This window comes from Pyrus communis, chromosome 17 (genome assembly GCF_963583255.1).
Source record: "Pyrus communis chromosome 17, drPyrComm1.1, whole genome shotgun sequence".
NCBI classification, from domain to species: Eukaryota; Viridiplantae; Streptophyta; class Magnoliopsida; order Rosales; family Rosaceae; genus Pyrus; species Pyrus communis.
In genome coordinates, this window is record NC_084819.1 from 6,473,366 (window position 1) to 6,487,212 (window position 13,847).

At 38.4% G+C, this 13,847-nt stretch overlaps 1 protein-coding gene across 1 annotated transcript; it reads right to left on the bottom strand.

Moving 5' to 3' along the window:
• Positions 1-1,639: 1,639 nt before the first annotated feature.
• On the bottom strand, positions 1,640-3,556 carry LOC137721877 (subtilisin-like protease). Its single transcript, XM_068460905.1, has one exon. The coding sequence runs from the start codon at positions 3,554-3,556 to the stop codon at positions 1,640-1,642; it is 1,917 nt and encodes a 638-aa protein (XP_068317006.1).
• Between the last annotated feature and the right edge of the window lie 10,291 nt (positions 3,557-13,847).

Genomic DNA, 13,847 nt, shown 5'->3' on the forward strand with positions numbered 1-13,847 from the left:
AGCTACAGATAACTGTACAAACGTGGTTCCAAATTTTGAGGTGTACGCCACACCTCGCTTTTGGCACTGATTCCCAGTTTATTATTACCAGTAAAGTGTGGGTTTTCCCCGTTCTGCACTTCAAGTTCTGAACATGTTCCAGGTTGTCGTTGCCCTTCATTTGGGGATATGGATCTTCTCTAGATTCAATTGTCTTAATCTATCTAGTCAAATCATTCGGAACATTGAAATTTGATCTGACGGTTAAAGTTACTATAACTTTTAAAATGGACCTCTATGTATAGTTGTTGGATCAAATTTCAATGGTCCGGATGATTAACTAGGTGGATTAAGATAACTGGATCTGGAGAGGATTCATGTCCCTTCATTTGTACATCTATATTTGGTTAGGAGTCTTCAGACTATTTGTCAGCCAATTTTTAAGCTACTTATTTGATTCAAGGTATAGAAAAGATACAATGAGCCTGTTTTCCACTTTTATCACAATCTTTTGATTTGAAGTTAGATTTCTTGGACCACGAGTTATTTAAACACCCTCTCATCATTCTCTAGAAGCTAAATTGATTTGGGTTTCACAAACGGGTATTTATGTATATATTTTTCATTTTCTCGTTTTTGTTCCTAAAACCTTATGGATTAAAGTGAGAGAAGATCACATAGATGCCAAAAGAAGCCACATTTAGTGAGACATATATGTAAAATCATTATAGATTATGTATACAAATATGTGTAAATATATTAATGTCCCTACGTCGTAGATGTTGGCTTGTTTATATAAAGAGTGAGTCTCTATATGTTTCTGTCAGTTTATATGAAGTTTGAAGTTGAAATTGAAATGCACAGAATTGAAGCTTTGAAATTTGGTGATTTTAGCATAATAAAGTTTTTAGTGATCAAATTGGATCTGAGTCAATTGAGGAAGAAAGATATTTACATTACATGTTCAATTCATCCGTCATATTGCCAGTACTGATACATGAATGAGGTTTGGGATATTTAGGTTAGCATTTTAAAGCTTTCACTGGAAAGCATGAGAAAACCTCAAAATTTTCGTGGTTGATAATTCTTAAGATAACAAACTTCATAATTAGACAAATATGTACATAGAACGAAAAATCAAGAGCCCCGAGCCAATAAAGACTGAGAAGGTTGTATCAAGAATAATTTTAGTTGGAAGCTTCGTTGTTAAATTTAGACCTAATCATGAATCGAGTGGTGGGAACAACAGAACCTGCAAATGCATAAATTTCTATTGTAAACTAACCGCTTTATTATACCTCCAAACCTTGGAAGCCCTGGGAGTCCAAATGGGACTAGAATTAAACAATAAACAAAATACAGAAATCATCTTCAAGACTCAAAACCCTAACAGAACAGTGTAAAGGATAAAATTTGGCAGAAAAAGCCTATATATCACCCGGAAGTAGTGAGTTTGATGCACATCCTGAGCTCATAATAGACCAAAGCCCAAATCTATGAAGCTTAATTTGTTCTTGCTGCCGGATTTGCATTTTTTGTTTTCACTTGATGTTCAATCCATCGTACCATCGGATCTACATCAATTTGGTCTTAACTGATTAGACACCAAACCCTCCCTTATTACTTAAGCTAACCCTAACAGTTCTCCAACACCAAAATTTTAGTGTTGTTGAGTAAACACCACTGCTATGGGGGTAGTAACATTGTGCTTATCAGAAACCCATCTCAAATAACCCTGACCAAATGGTACACCATCCTTCCCAGCCCCATCTTCTGCTATAAATTCAACATCGTATGTAATCTCCTGATTAACCTTTGTGAATGTAAGCACCTGAGGATTCACACTCATCCCCATTTTATGCGGTACTAAAAGATCCAAGCTGTAAGTTGAACTAGCCGGGCCAACATTCCTCACAGTCCTTGTATAATATTGAGATTGAGTCTCATTTGAACCTATTGTAATAGCAAATGAAGGATAATTAAGCTGTGCTTCTGGTATGGCTCCGGCTTGAGAGCAGTTCACTGCTCGTTGGGTGATCATCTTTATCTGTGTTTCATTGTGATATAAACCACACAAGTAAGGAATGTAATCCTCAGGTTTTATGTCGAAGATGAGCCCTGGGTCATTTGCCTTTGCAGGATTGACATGGCCTGCACCAAGAGTAAAAATGTCTGCAGGTTGAAGTTGTTGATCAACAATGGGGAAGCCTGCGAGGTTCAGTACATTAGCTGTTGTCATAATGGCAGATTTAATAGCAGCCGGAGACCAATCAGGGTGTGATTTCTTGAGTAGAGCTCCAATGCCACTTAGGTGAGGAGTTGCCATTGAGGTACCCGAAATTATGTTAAATGTTGCCTTTGGATTAGGAAGTGTGGCATTGTCCACTGATTCAGGCCATGCTGCTAAGATGTCAACACCCGGTCCAATGATATCTGGCTTTAGAATTCCGGGGCTTGCAATGCTTGGTCCTCTTGACGAAAAGAAAGCGACCTTGGGAGCAAGTGCATCTCCAATTACAGTGTTGTATGTGTTGAGCTTCTCACCTTCCGATCTTAGTATTCTGTCAGTGGTGCTTGCTCCCACTGTGAGAATCCATGGGGCCTCATTTGACAAAGACTCGTAGGAAGGACCAGAATTTCCAGCTGCACAGCTGAAAAAAATTCCTTTTTGAATTGCTGCAAATGCACCAATTGCAATCACATCATCGTAGAAAGGAAGTGATTCACCACCAAGTGAGAGGGAGAGTACATCCACGCCATCTTCAACAGCGACATCAAGAGCAGCTAAAATGTCACCGTCAGCGCAACCAGTTTCAGTGCAGACTTTGTACATTGCCAAGTGAGCATAAGGTGCCATTCCAACAGCTGTGCCATTGGCCTCTCCGAACACGCTGGCTCCTTGCACAAAATTTCCAGCAGCAGTGCTAGAAGTATGGGTACCATGGCCGTGATTATCAAATGGAGTTCCTGTAATATGCCCTTCTTCTGCACCTATGAAATTTCGTGCACCAATAAGCTTGTTGTTGCAGACTGTGCCATTGAATTCACACTTGCCTTTCCATTTAGCAGGAGGAGGGGATACTCCTTCGTCGCTGAATGAAGGATGATCAGGTCCAATCCCTGTATCCAAAAGTCCTATGATCACACCTTCACCGTAGTTTGTTTGTTTCCATAGTCCGAATCCTTGGTGTAATCCCAAGAAGTCAGGACTATGAGTAGTTTGCAAAGGTAGAATTCTCTCCTCGCGAGCTGACACGAACCCTTCTTTGTTTTTCATTGCTTTCACTTCTTCTGGTGTCAGTTTTGCTGCAAAGCCAGTTACCACTTTGCGGTATGCATGAACGATTCGCGAACTTGTCTCCTGGTTTGAGCTTTGAGCTGTTTCAGGCAAAAATGACTGATACCAACTCTCCAAATCCAATTGATCAGAAAACTTCTGCGAAACCGGCTTTTCTACGAAAACAATATAAGTTTGCATGCCATTTTTCTCTTGTGCAACTGCTACTGACAAAAAAAACATGAATGTAAAACCGAGAAGGTAAATAACATGCATTGCGGCTCCTCCTTTGTTCTCCATCTTTATTATGGCTAAGATGAACTTGGAGGTGCTAGTTCTGTGTGTTATAGCTACTCTAATACCATTTCAGCACCTATTTATAGTAGATAAACATGATTATTGGAGATAACTTTGCGGTTTAATCAATGTTTTTTGCCAGCTTTTCTTGTTGATCATTCTGATTTTTAGAATTAAATTGTGAAGGTTGATTTGTTGTGCTTTCGTTAGGAAACTTGGCAGAAATTCAGGACATAGTAATGCTCGCTTGTGGCGATGGACCTTATGTCTTTCTCCTTACAATTTGTTTTGCATGCGCAGAAATAAGGGTTAAATCCGTTCGTGAGTTGTTTTCTTGTGTCAGCAACCAGTATACTGTTGGATTATGGCTCAGTTCTGATTGGCCTTTTGTTTTGTCTACAGTCCAATGATTGGTTGTTTAATAGCCCACAATGGGCTAGGGTTTAATTTGACAACATGATATAAGGCATTCTTTATGCCTTTTGGTTTGGGTGGCAGCAGATGAGAGAAAAACGAGCTGCTGGTCCCCCTTTGTTAGTAATCACTCGTTCAAAGATATTGGTGCTACGTTTTGTGGCTTTTGGGAGAGACGAGATTTGGTATGTGTTTTCATCTTTTCTGTTTGTTCTTTGTATGAGTGAGAGCTATTGGGTGTATGTAAATTTTGGGATATGAGAGTTAAACTCTATTTGTAATATCCATTTCGATATTAGTGGAATTTCCTCACCGTCTTCGAACTAGATGTAGGTTTAAGCCCAGTATAAATCCTTGGGTCATTTTGGATTGTTTGTCTTGTCATATTTTTCCGTATGAGTTTATTGGTTTCATATTTGATGCTTCCACTCAACATATAACTAGACCAGTTATGCATTATTGCTTAAGAATTAAATTAACAAGTTGATTAGGGGAAGGTTTTGCTACGACATAGGAGTTAGAACTACCGTGTATTTTCTCTTGATAAAGAAGAAAATTAATTAAAAATAAATATGTAAATGTACGTACAAGCGGGGAAAAAATTTAAAAAGTACAAATGTTTAATTGAAAAAAAAAAATCCAATAAAAGTCATCAAAGTCAGGTGTAGGAGGTGTAGCAGTGGGGATGTTGAAGCCAAACATCTGAAGCACAGTGATGATCTGGGCCATCCTAGAGTCCTAGGCAGCAATATGAGTATTATGGGTGGCGATGTGGGTAGTCTGTGTCGCAATGTGATGATTTTGGGCTGCCACCTGCTACTGGAGTTCCGCTACTTACTCTGTCAATGATGCAACTTGTCTCATGGTGGAGGTGGAAGAGGAGGCTTCCATCTCACGATGGCGGCCATTTCCGATGCCCTGATACACTTTCCCTGGCCTAGGACTAAGTCTCTGGTCGAGGGTGTCCGTCATGATACGAAGACAAGCATCCTCAATGACATACCCCTATCCCGATGTTAGAGAGACATTAGGATGGCCACATGCTGGCCGACACCCGAGGGTGATGCAAGCCATTTAATGAATCCATATGCTGAGAACATATAAATCATGTGTATAAATTTTGTTCGAACTACATAAAATAATATACTAATATTCAACTGCCAACAATAATAAAGATAGTGATAGTGCATGACATGTTCAGAGCATACATTTAATTCAGAATACAACAGAAGGTGCTATTACAATGATGTCAAAGCAAAGATGAAGGCACGATATCACTGGTAAGGAAATGCCTCATAGCTCGGATTGTAAGCCTCATTCCTATGTCCTAAGGGGGCGCAAAACAAACATGAGTGGACCAAGTTATATATATAAATAATATTGAAACAGTTATTCAACATACTAACCCCCAATGTTTTATGAAAACTAATAGCATAATAGGTGATAGATTTGCCAAAAACCCTAGCATGCCATAAAATCTTTCATCTTGTATATAATGTGCTAACTAGTGGTATCAGTATTGCCCATATGAACAGAACAGTGCCCTACACACTCCCGCCCGAAGGCAATATAAGTATCATCTCCCATACGCACAAAACAGTGCCCTACACACGCTCGCCCGAAGGCTATATAAGTATCATCGCTCGTAGGTAAAACAATGACCACTAGATAAGCGCAAAACGTTGAAGATAATCTTTCCAACATAAATACATATATCTCAAAAGCATATTGATAGCATATAGTCATCCATCATATATACTACAAAGAAGTGTAAAAACATTTTGATAAATAGTACATAGTCATTCATAGTATATACTACAAAGAACATAAGTTCGATAAAGTATGATATTCCAAAATAGTCTCAATAAAGCATGATAATCATAATAAGTAAAATCTAATTTAGTCATAAAATGTTTCGTAAGACGTAACCATTAAATTATGCTTTTCATGTATGCATTTCTACTATTAAAACATGCATTTTACAAGGGGTTCACTCACAGATACTCCATCGTCGAAGAGCCGTACAAAATAGGAAGGATGGAATCCTTCCTAATAATTGCACCTAAGCACATAAAGGGTCCAATTAACAAAACTATACTCAAACGATTGAATATCAGAAAATGAACGTCATAAACGGATTCAGGACGTTGAAAAATATAAAGGGGGACCTCGGGTACCCCCACGCGCCCTTAGCACTACCGCAAGGTGGCTGCTCTGACGGCTATGCGTCGTCGCACGCACCGCCATGGGTCGCCGAAAAATTTGCCAGCACCACTGTGGACGGTGGCACATGTGCTACAAGCACCGACATCGGTAAGCACCCATGCATAGGCTCACGCATGACTGGGCTTTTGGGTTGGACCGGATTGAAGAAAATATTTGTGAAAACTAGCTCATTTGAGCAACATCTATGCATGCAATTAACAATTAAATGCGGAATCATGCTTGTATGCATTCAAAAATAAAACTTTAACCATGAAATTCAAGGCCTAGTAATTATGGTGAACTATGACTCAACTCAAGAACAAAGTGAGTTGAGAAATATTATACCTTTGTTGAATCCTCTCTGCATAAGCAAAGGCTAATCACCCATGAGAAACGGCCTTCATTCCTTACTTCTTAGCTCCATGGATTTCTTGGACGAGGATGGATGAATGGATTCTCCAAGTTCCCAAGAAAGGGAACCTCTAAGTTTCCACACCAAGGAGGGACTTGAAGAAGAGATGAGTGACCTTGAAGGAGGATTCATACTAGTAAAACCCCTCCAAGAGGGCCAACCTCCTAGATAGAAAATGAGAGCTTTTGTTCTCTCCAATTTCCTCAAGAGAGAACCCTAATGAAGTTTGGCTATAAAGTCCTTTATATCGTCACGTCACTTAAGTGACAAAAAGAACCAAAATCCTTTCATTCATAATATGGTCATCCTTCTAAAGGCTTTGGACTGTTTGGGGCCTTTTGAGTCTTTAGTTATTAAGTTGTCATACAACTTAAGTTAACGGGCTTGACGGTTCTAAGGCCAATGGGCCTTGAGGTCCAATAATTACTCAAAAGCTAAAACGAACTTATTCATTTGATTAATTAACATATTAATTAATCCTAGCCATAAATAATTAAACCATTTAATTAACCTTACTCATCTCTGTTGTTTCTTTAATCTCTACATTACACGGTGTACGATCCATTTGGTTCCTTTTAGCGAGGCAGTGGGCGATTAGAACTCTTCAAATTGATTGTGAATTGAAACATACTTTCAATTCTCCCTTTAGTGATGATACACCTTTAGGGCTTCCAAAAACTATGAGTGACACCTAGTAGCATGTCATGGCTACCCAAGCTAATCAGAAGAGGTGGATAACCTATTAAGTTTAGGATTACAGTGCAATACGGTCTTTCTCTAATACAATACTATTGACCACAAAATTTGGTTTGATAGTTTATTCATGTCTATTATCCAATGTGATTCTCTCACTTATATGATTACCTTGAACGTGATTTGGAGCGACTTCCTAAATCTCATTCATACTCTGGCCAGAGATTCTTAATCATATCATAGAGTATTCTTTCTTAAATAATTTGAAGGTTAAAGATCCCTTGTTGTGCATTCACTTGCCTCCATGGCTAAGCGGCTTGACCCCAACTATGTCGTGGACACCATTTGCCAAAGTGACCTTGATATAGTCAATCATCAAAGACCTAACCATAAGACAATTATGATGCCTCAAGTCAAATGACTACTTTGCATTATCCCAACCATGAGTTCTTATGTGACATAAATATGAGAACTCCTCATTGATCGCGTTCAGTGGACTCATTCTCTATTGAGCACCTACATGCTTGTCTTGGTGTCAGTCGTACCAATGACTTGAGACCAGTCACTCTTTCTAAGAAAAGACATAGCACGTACTGATCTTAACGGACTGTCAATGCCCAATTAGCAATCCTATGATCAAGAACGTTTAGGGTATGTATACGAAATAAAATGGTCTCATGAATCTAACTTCTTTAGATCACACTCTCCCAATTCTATATTCCTTGGACTTATCATTTAAGCATATAACATTTATATGAGATGGCTTTAAACAATAATTTTTGCCTTTTATATTAAACTAGATTAGTTTAACATGTGAAATGTCCGTAAAGTATCATGATATGATTGGCTTTAGGGCACATGTCCAACACGAAGTTGGGCTTGGGCCTAAAGGGTTTTTGGGCTTGAGCCACTAGACCAGGTTCTAAGGCCCAAAGACCTGGGCCAAAGGCCTGTGTCATCTCGACTCAAAGGCCTGGGTTCTAAAGGGTTTGGGCTTTGAGGTTTAGCAGGCCAACGACCTAAGCTGGTACGGCCCCAAGGGCCTGGTCTCTTTGGGTTTGGGGTTGAAGGCCTGTTTCTTGCCTAAGAAGAAGGTCGGAGCCTCCTGAGCTCCGGTCGCCGTCAAAACTCAAACTTAGGTTACAATTTAGGTACAAAATTGAAGGTAGAGATGAAGGGAAGAGATCCATACCTTTAGGGTCCTTTGTCGTAGTTGAAATCTTGCTCGAACCTATGGGGGTTCGCTGGGTCTGGGTTATCAGTTTCACTGAGCTTTACAAAGACAAGGGAGAGGGAGAGAAAGTCCATGATTGTGGTGGTGGTTCTGAGTCGTCGTCACCGGGTTTTTTTTTTTTTTAGTGTGTGGGTGTGGATCGAAGGGAAAGGAAAAAGAGTGAGAGAGGGAGAGTTTTGTGAGAGTGTGAGCTGAGAAAGGGAGAGGGTTGACTCGGGGACAGCTTGGCTCCTCTCCACCATAGTAGCCTATAATTATAAAAGCAAGTTAATTAATATTTATATAACATTTATTTAAAATGAATAAGAATTATAAATTTAAAAATTACAAAAACTTACATGGAGCTCCTCCGTCAACTAATCCCCGGGCCGCACGTACACCGCCTTGAATGTGTCTATCTTAGGAAATTTTGACCATTCATGCATTAAAAAATAATAAAAATTTATTTATTAGTTGTGTAATTTAGAATAAAAGTAATAATTATTTTTTTTTTAAATGTGGTTACCTAACATCGCTCATCCATTCTAGATGAGAAGCATCGAGAGCTAGAGTGGTGGATAAGCTTTTTCTTCAACCTATTTATTGTGTTGCCCTTGGCACTTTTGTATTAAAATAGAAACGAATTCATATTAGTGCAGATATTAATTACAAAGTATTCAAATAAATTAATAAACGAATTAAAGTATTAATAAAATATTATTAACCTATAATAATATATATAATTCACTTACCAAGTGTTTTTGGCCCTGAAAATAGGTGGCTAGCCACACCCAATCTTCATGGTGCGTCACCAACTCCAAGGGGCACCCTTGTGCTAGAGCGACGGCCGAATCGTCGAATTTTTTGAAATGCTTGTGGACGTCGTTCTTCCACTAAGTGAACCGGCCGGTGAAAAGTTCTTAGGTGTATTTGGTTTGATTGGCATCAAGGTCTTGGAGCTCATAGTGATGCTGCAAATAGGATAAAAATTAATCAAAGTTCACGGTTATTAATTTTCAAAACTTTACTTAAAAATTATGAAAAAAAAGTAAACATTGCTAACCGATAGCTCATGAAGAACATAGGTCTTGGTCTCCTCTGGGACAACTTTCCAAGACTCCCACTGAATGCAAGACTCCCACTGAATGGGGCAGTGGTGATGAACAACGGAGCCAATGTCGTGGACTAAGTGATTGTGCTGCTCCTTTGTTGATGTCGCCAGATGTCGAACATCCCACGTAATCTTTATATGCTCCTAGGTGGTGCGGGTGAGTTGTGACATGCCCATGAGTCTTCAGGGGTACCCCTAGTGTTTTCACGAGCTGAACAATGAAATAAGTTAGGGTAAAAACAAATTAAATAATCTACAAAAAATTCGACTAAACTTCCCCTAAAAATACAACAAATTCCAGAACTTGCAAACAAATAAACAATACAATCAACACAAGTACGCAACAATTCACACATAGAGGAACCGATTAATAGTATATTAAATTTATTAAATTTAAAATTTGCACAAAAAAATGTATTACCTGTGTCGGCTCCCTCTCTGTCACTAGTGGAAGCTAATGCAGACTTCTTTATCTTGTCGCCACTCCTGGGCCGTTGATGAGATTGATGGGCACTCAATAATGGATGAGTCACCAAAGAAGTCAATGACTCAGACATTGCAGACATTGGGGGCTGGGCGGAGGTACGACAGCCTCCGACGTCGGGACAAGTTCTGGTAGAGTGGTGGTGGCAATAGTAGTAGGTGGTGGAGGTGTCGGGGGGGACCTACTCATTGACTTACGCTCCCTAATCAACTGCGACATCTATAAAATCCAATTGAACAACAAACATTTAAAAATAGTTGGCTGCCTAATCATAAACCTATAAATTTGAACTAAAGTATTTTATTAATCCTTAATTTATATAACAAATACAAAATCCAGAAATTATACAATACAAAATTTAACAACTCAAAAATTATGAAATTAACACAACTCATAAAGTTAACCTGTTACTTATTAAATCAACCTTGAAATTGTAAAAATAGAGCTACAACTAAAATATTAATCCTAAACTTAGAAAATTAAACTAAATTCCTAAACCTAGGATTTAAAAGTTAACAAATTAACAAAGTAAAAAGTAATACTTTAGAAAATTAAACTAAATTCCTAAATCTAGGATTTTTTTTTTTTTTTTGAGCAAATGATATTAGCTATACTAAGGGGTAGGGGGTACGCTCAGCCTCACAATGTGTTAGCAATAATGTGATTCAAACTCGCCTTTGGCGATAATCGAACCTAAGACCTCTCACTTACAAGTGAAAAGGAATATAAGCAGACCGTAATACTAAGTGCCCTAAACCTAGGATTTAAAAGTTAACAAATTAACAAAGTAATAAGTAATACTTAATCCAAAACTTATAAAATTAACCCTAAACCCTAATATATAATCCTAAAAATATAAAATACTACCTCAAACTAAAATCTTAATCCTAAAATTATAAAATCAAACTAAACTCCTAAACCTAGGATTTCTAATTTAACTAGGTTAACTAATTTAACAAATTAATGGTACCCATCCCCAACCCAACCCCGAGCCACCCCTACCCACCCCCTCCCAAGGACAACCCATCCCCAACCCCAACCCCACCCCGAGCCACCCCTACCCCTAACCCTAACGCATATACCCCTAAATCCCTAATTCTCCCAAATCCTAATTTTCCTAAATCAAATTGGCCAAATTCCTTAATCCTAGAACACTTAGTTAAATTTCAATTTAAATAAAGATTTACAAAATAACGAGTGAGAGAGGTGACAGAGAACAAGAGAGATACCTATGACGAAGTGTTGGTCGGCCAAAGGTTGCAATTGGTGCGATGGTGAGAGACGGCGACAAAGAGAGAAGTGAGAGACAGCGAGAGAAAGAGAGGTGACAGGGGCGAAAATGACAGCGATAGAGGGTGAGCTTGAGAGTGGTGAGTGTTAGAGGGAGAGGTGATGCTTAGGGAAGACAATTGAGAGAGATGGATGAAGAATGACAAGAGTGGTGCTCCCTGTAAGTTCTAATATTACTGAGCGACGAAGGCCATTCGTCGCGCAATCTTTAATGAAAATTTTCAAAACCTACCCAATTTCAAGCTAAAATATTTGAAAACCTTTGTGCGACAAAACCATAACACTTTGTCGCGCAAAATGACTTTAAGCCACATAATCATGGCTTTGTCGCGCATTATTTAATGATATTTTTCAAAAACTCCACCCAAATTTCTTTTTGTGACATGTTCAAAACTTTGCGTGACAAATTGCATATATTTTGTCGCGCATAAGACCTTTGAACAATGAAATTTTTGAAATTCGTCGCTCAAAATGTAAAATTGAAAATATTTTCACGGTCCCAATTTTTCCTTCCACTCAAAATTTGACGATCATTGGGCTACGAATTACATTTTTCGTCGCGTTAAGGTGTTTTGCACCACAAATTTGATATTGGCGTCACACAAAATGTTATTTAAAAAAGTATAATTTATCACTTATTTAATTACAATTTTTTTTTACATAAAACATAAATAGAATACAATTAATTTCATTGCATATACGTCCAAAGTTGTGATTAATCCTCATCCTCAGTACAATAAATATCACTATCCTCACTTTGATCACTTTCGGTCTCCCATTCATCTTGCCGGTTGGTCATCAACATCATTGTCCGCAGCCTCTGGTGGATTGTATCTTAGGAGACTCCTGAAATCAATTGTAATTGAGTCTATAGGAATTTCGATTTGAGGACCTCCAGCTACCTAAAGCGATTCTTGGACAATATTTATATCCCGAGTGTTTCTGCACCAATTTCTAATGAAGTTTCAAGGTGTTGGTCGGCAAAATTGTCATCATCGTCGTTGTCAAGAGGATCTCGGTCCGGAATATCATACACCCCTCCATGTTCATTCCTCTGAACAACTTTCCATCCCCTCCTGGCCTTTGGGTCATCGATGTAGAAAATTTGTTTGGTCATCATTGTCAAAATGTATGGGTCTGCACTGTACCAACATTGGTTAATGTTCACCGACGGTAAACCATCGTCCCGTTTAACGGTCCTATTCCTACAAGGGTCTGTATTAGACCAATGACACTTAAAAAGGATTACTTAGCAACGATCTTTGTAAAGTAATTGCACAACAGTTATTAATTTCCCATGGAAATCAATATCTGCAATATCCCTCGCTCCCAGTACATGTACCCTGCTATTTTGAGTAAACAGCTTGTCCGCGCTCAGCTCCCAAGAACTTTATGCCATTTACATGACATTCTGAGTATAGTTCCACACTGAGGGGTCCGATAGCCAAGTTGTATAATTCCTCAGTGTACGCAGGAGAGTTTGTTTCCTTTAATTTCTTTACCTAATTTATAACAAACAATTGACATGTTTAGGTTTTACAAAAATTAAATACTAGCGACATGGTATTATATTTTTCAAAATATCCCAATAAAAAACCTAAACAACTTACTTGTTCGCGAAACCAACAAGGAAACAGTTTATACGGTGCTTCACGGCATATAAATGCAAAGGATATTCCCGCTTCATCAACTCTTCATGCTCATCCAGGTACTCCATTATCTCATCAATTGTTAAGTACGAACCAATGAGCTACCTACATGTCCCTTTTGGTGAATGAATCGCCTCGTACTAGTTTTTCCAAAGGGTCGTGCGATTTAGGTAAAAACTATTGCCTTCCCACACCACCGTCATTATTATGTTGTGGTCGATTGAACATCATCTCAACATCTTATAAGTAAATAGCACAAAATGTATTTGTCTCAAATGTCACCCAAGCCTCCACAATTGATATTCGGGCCTAGCTCTGTTCCTTACACTCTTCTTTAACTCACCGTATAGTCTAGAAAAATAAAATTTTTATGATTCACATAAGTTAAATTGTCACTTGATCACGAAGTAAGAAATGACTAAGGACTTTATACCTTTATATTAGATACATCCATCGATAGTTGACGGGTCTGGCAAGCAATGCCTCATCTGGTAAGTGAATCATCACGTGGATCATACTTGTAAAGAAAGAATGATGAAATATTTGTTCAAACTTGCATAGGACATCGATAATATCAGTGTCTAACTGTTGTACATTCGACTTTCATAACGTCCTAGTAGATAATTGAGAAAAAAAAATATTGCCAACAACAGAATTGGCTTCACTACATCTTTAGGCAAGAGGTGTCAAATACCAACCGGGAGCAGGCATTGCAGTATGACATGATAATCGTGACTCTTAAGCCTAGAAAATTTTCCCCTATCCACGTTTGCACATCGTTACCCATCGGGAAACTTTACGGAGGATAGAAACTTTAAAAAAA